General features: G+C 42.6%; 1 protein-coding gene across 1 annotated transcript; it reads right to left on the bottom strand.

Annotated features, from left to right (window-relative positions):
* Positions 1–548: 548 nt before the first annotated feature.
* Positions 549–4,633, bottom strand: LOC109973090 (extracellular calcium-sensing receptor-like; the record flags this gene model as incomplete). The annotated part of the gene is made up of 5 exons (XM_020622413.1): positions 549–736; positions 3,263–3,469; positions 3,557–3,680; positions 3,789–3,998; positions 4,160–4,633. Coding segments are annotated over 5 exons (1,203 nt in total), but the record flags the coding sequence as incomplete, so codon positions are not given.
* Between the last annotated feature and the right edge of the window lie 4 nt (positions 4,634–4,637).

The following is a 4,637-nucleotide window of genomic DNA, read 5'->3' on the forward strand; positions in this document are numbered from 1 at the left end:
GACCGGTCCGCAGTGATAAAAAGGTTGGGGACCGCTGGTCTACAAGACTCAAATCTTATAATTCTCCCCTTTGACATGATTTTATCATGTCACAATCAAAAACGATGGTGACTTACAACCTGTATTGGAGGACCGACCTGAATGCCTGAGACAAATCAGTCATCTAACCAAAGGGAGCATAGGCCCCCTTTTGGAGTCTCAATGTAATGTAAACATGTCTTCACTGCTAACATACAACACTGTGTTGCCAAAAGCGTCCGTCCACCTGCCTTCTCATGCAAAGGAGCATGAGTCACCACCGATTCTTGACCCCTAGGGTCCACATTGGTGCTGGCCCACTCTCTGCAGTTAAAACAGCTTCCACTCCTCTGTGGAGATTGTCCATGGAGTCCAGGAGTGGGAGGCTGTTCAAATGTCTTGGTATGTTGAAGCCTCAAGAGTCCTTGTCACTGGATCTAAGAGACCAAGCACAGTTCCTGAGAAGTAATTTCACCTAATAAGCCGATGCTCTGCATCGCATTCGATGCTGTTGGTGTGGATGTAGCAGTTCAACCGTGGAGCCCCCTTTCAGGGAGTTCTCCATGTCCCGGGGTAGGGCCACTCTGCAGGTCACATGAAGTGTCAGGACCAGACCCACTGCGCCAGTGGCATCCCATCATGGCACCAGGCTGGAGTTTGTTGAGATCCTGGGAGCGGCTGATCCTTTCACAACTGTCTGTAGAAGCTGGATGCATGCCTGGGTGGTTGATTGCACCCGTAGCTACTGTTAGGAATTTTTAGTAAGATAGATATTGGTTAGATACTTTATGTATTAGAAATGTTTAGTGGAGATAGGATGTCTAGTTAGACTGTTAAATGCTTAGTCATGCTTATGAGTTTCTACAGGGTACATCTGGTCAAGGATACCTAGAGAGAAAAGTTGATGACTGTCAGCAGACAGGGTGTTTAATATTATTATTACGACATGTATAACTGTAGCCTTAGCCATATTATTTTCTTATGTTTAATGTCATGACATGTCACTAGAGGTTGTGTGAGAATGTTTTTAGTTACACACCACTTAATCAACAGACATACACACATTGATTTGCTTCATGTTTTGACTACTGCTATGGCCAGCTGCAAAGCTGGCACCAGAGACATCGCGGTTGACGTTCCTGTGTAGTATGGGGCTAGCCAAACCGAAGAGATAAATGTATAAGCCTGGTTTGGTTCAGGGTGTTTCATCTTTCATCTGCCTGCGTGCAGTTTGGAGGTGCAAGATGCCTGAGCGTGTAATGTTAATTTTTGCCTGTGTTCATGGAATAAATCAGCACCATGGCATATTTTTATAAAAATGCCTGAGTCAAACAAACACACCCAGTGTACACCAAGCACAATCAGAACACATAATGTATTATATTATATTGTCAGAACATTAATTACATCCACAGCCTCATTGAACCCTGTACATATTTACTCTGTCCAGTGTGTCATATGGGATGAATAATTATAAATCCATTTCATATTCTTAAAGAATTCATGGGGAAGGAGGATTACTTAGGTATTCAACATTTCATTTCAGATACTTTATAAGGCAAGGAAGAAAAACAGACACATAAAATGAAGTTAGATTTCAGCTTTATTTAGGTAATTTCCACATCACAATAAAACTCATCATTAAAACAAAACTTATGCACACGCAAGGTGCTTCAGCGTCACCTTTGCAAGGCTACACAACAACCACTACGCCAGCAGATGTCACCCATGTGCTCAAAGAATGAAGCTTCAAGTAGTGAACCAATTTTCAATACAATGGTCCAAAAGGGTTCAAAGCTTCATGGGGCCTCGTATGGCCATCACGAACATCAAGTATCTAACCAATGTGTCCAACCATATATCTGACTAAAAATACCTAACATGCGGCTGAGGAGAACAGGATGACCAAGGGAGTAGACAGACTAACGGCAGAAAACCAGGAGAGGAGGACAACGAAGATGGATAAGTGAAAAAAATAAGAGGGTGGCAAATGACCAAAGAAAACAACAGCACAGGATCTGTCAGCATTGAATTCTAAGCACATATAACACAAAACAACAACCAACGTTCAAAATGTGATCCACAGCACAGGAACTATCAGCGTGGAAAACAAAAAGACGTTCAATACATACCACGAACACGGTTACGGGGTATGCATGTTAAGTAAGTTGAATAATGCTCCAGCAACAACAGAGCGTCTGACAGAGGTATAAATAAGGAGGACAGGTAATCATCGGGATGCACCCCAGCTGTGCGCACCGACAAACGAGTTGCTAATTACTGGAATGCAACACAGCTGAGGTGCAGAGCCCGCAGGATCAAGAGAGCAGAGGAGAGAAAAGTGGAAGAGAGGCAGGTCGTGCTGAGCAGACCTGACAAGCTGTTGGTAATATATCTATACTACCTGGCCATCAGGTGTTTCTTACTGTTCTTCTGAGGCTTCAAAAGGATGATGAAACACTTTGGAGCAAAAATACAGAACAATAAACCATAGCTAGAGGCCAGGATTGCAAAAATCTCTATGGCAACAGTGTACTTCCCAGGAGAGCTAACATAAGCAGGGACAAAGGCCACCCAAACTGCACAGAAAATCAGCATGCTGAAAGTGATCAGTTTGGCCTCATTGAAGTTGTCAGGGAGTTTTCGTGCAAGAAAGGCTAGTATGAGGCAGGTGCAGGCCAACAGACCAATGTACCCCAGAACCAGTGAGAAGCCCACCACGGAGGTCATACTTATTATGCAAAATAGCATAGTTTCCGCTGATGAATTAATATATACATCCCATGTTGTAGCTGGTAAAGGTGGTGCTAATGTTATATACCCTGGACTGTACTGATTAAATATACTTAGTTACTGTCCACCTCTGTTTCAGAGTGCTAAGGGTCAGTAGCACCTAGCTGGATGTGGTGACTCTGATAATGCTGTTTAATGAATATCCTGCCTACGCAATATGGCTTTGGCTGATACCTGGCCGAAAAAATATCTTACTTGGTAACTAACTGGACAGGAGACAGACTGACACTAAAATGTTACTTACCTGAAAAAAATATTAAAATATGAATAGGATTATTATACAGTAAATCAAATTAATACTAAGCTATGCCACAGTGAAAGCAAGAGGGAACAGCTTGACGTAAGGGGTTTAAGAGCCACTGCTTTAAATCAGTATTTGAGATAACACAGTAAAGCCGACATACTAAATAGAATTTACAGAAACCATGCAGTGTAGTATCTACCCTATTACTGTTGGTTCTCACCACAGGTGTTTGACGGTAGTAAAGAAACACCACAAACACAGCTGTTGTCACCATGGCGCCCGACACAGCTGTTGTAGTCAGGGTAATACCCAAAGCGTCATCAAAGGAAAGGAAGTCCAGCTGGCGAGGGATGCAGGCAGTTCGTTCAACATTGGACCAGAACTCAGGTGGACAGCGTTCACATTGAAGAGAATCTGGAAGAAAGATGGAGCATAACACAAAGGGAAAAATTAAGCATCACAAATATGAGTATCTCCTATCATATGGAATAATTTCCTCACCAGTTTTATTGCTAATCTCCCTTTCAGCACATGGGATACAGTCAAAGCAACAGACAGGTTCCCCTTTCCTGTTGGCCATTCGGGTACCTGGGGGGCAGCTCTCACTGCACACTGAAACAGGGATCTGCATAACATATAAAACCATATTATCAACATGTACAATGTCCTGTGAATCACAATAAATATTTAATTCAAAAGATATTTCAGTAGTAGATTCTTCTTTTTTGATGACCTGATTGGATCCTGTGCTCCATTGAATAGCTGACTCATTAAGGTGGATGTCAAACCCATCCACATGACCAATCAAAACAAGTTTCAGTGACCCCTCAGGGGTCTTCTGCCAGTTGACAAGGTCATACTTAGCTGGAATGTCTGCACCATGGAAATAAAATAGGTCCCCTTGTGGTGTGGTGACGTTCAAGTTGCTCAAGTATTGTAATAACTGAAAACATCAGAATAGTAAAACACTAAATGCTTCACACAGAGTAGATTAGCAGTATTAGTGCATGTGTTTGTATGTGACAAATGCAAAAGCAATCTCCTAGATATATACAAGCATAGGTTATGAAAGTCTACCATATCTCGTGTTGAAATTGTGTTTACCTCTATAGGTTTGATGTGTTTTGGAAAGTAGCATGTAGAGGTGTTCTTTTCAGGAGAGTTTTCTCTATGGGAGCAGGACAGAAGACTGTGAAGGGCGTGGGCTGCAGCATAAACAGCAAGGTAGACATTATATGTCACCCTTAACTGGGAGGTGTCAGTAAAGTGATTCTGCACTCCCTCCAGGGACTCAGTGCCATTGCAGAGAGGTAGAGAAGCTTCTTGAAGCAATGTGCTTGCAAGAGAAGGTGGTGAAGAGGCATTTGAAGATAAAGGTGTGGCTCCAGGACTACAACCAAACACCTTTTCCCAAAACTCTCTTAAAAACTTGTCATCAGGACGGTGAGATGGGTTGAGACTTCTGATATAATTTTCAAAGGCAGGTATAGTTGAACTTCTAATGGCAACACCAACAACACCACTTGCCACTTGACTTATGACAAGACTTTGGAGAAGAAGGTCACCACTGGTGCTCCAAGCC

The sequence above is a fragment of the Monopterus albus genome, unplaced genomic scaffold, assembly GCF_001952655.1.
Source record: "Monopterus albus unplaced genomic scaffold, M_albus_1.0 scaffold280.1, whole genome shotgun sequence".
NCBI lineage: Eukaryota > Metazoa > Chordata > Actinopteri > Synbranchiformes > Synbranchidae > Monopterus > Monopterus albus.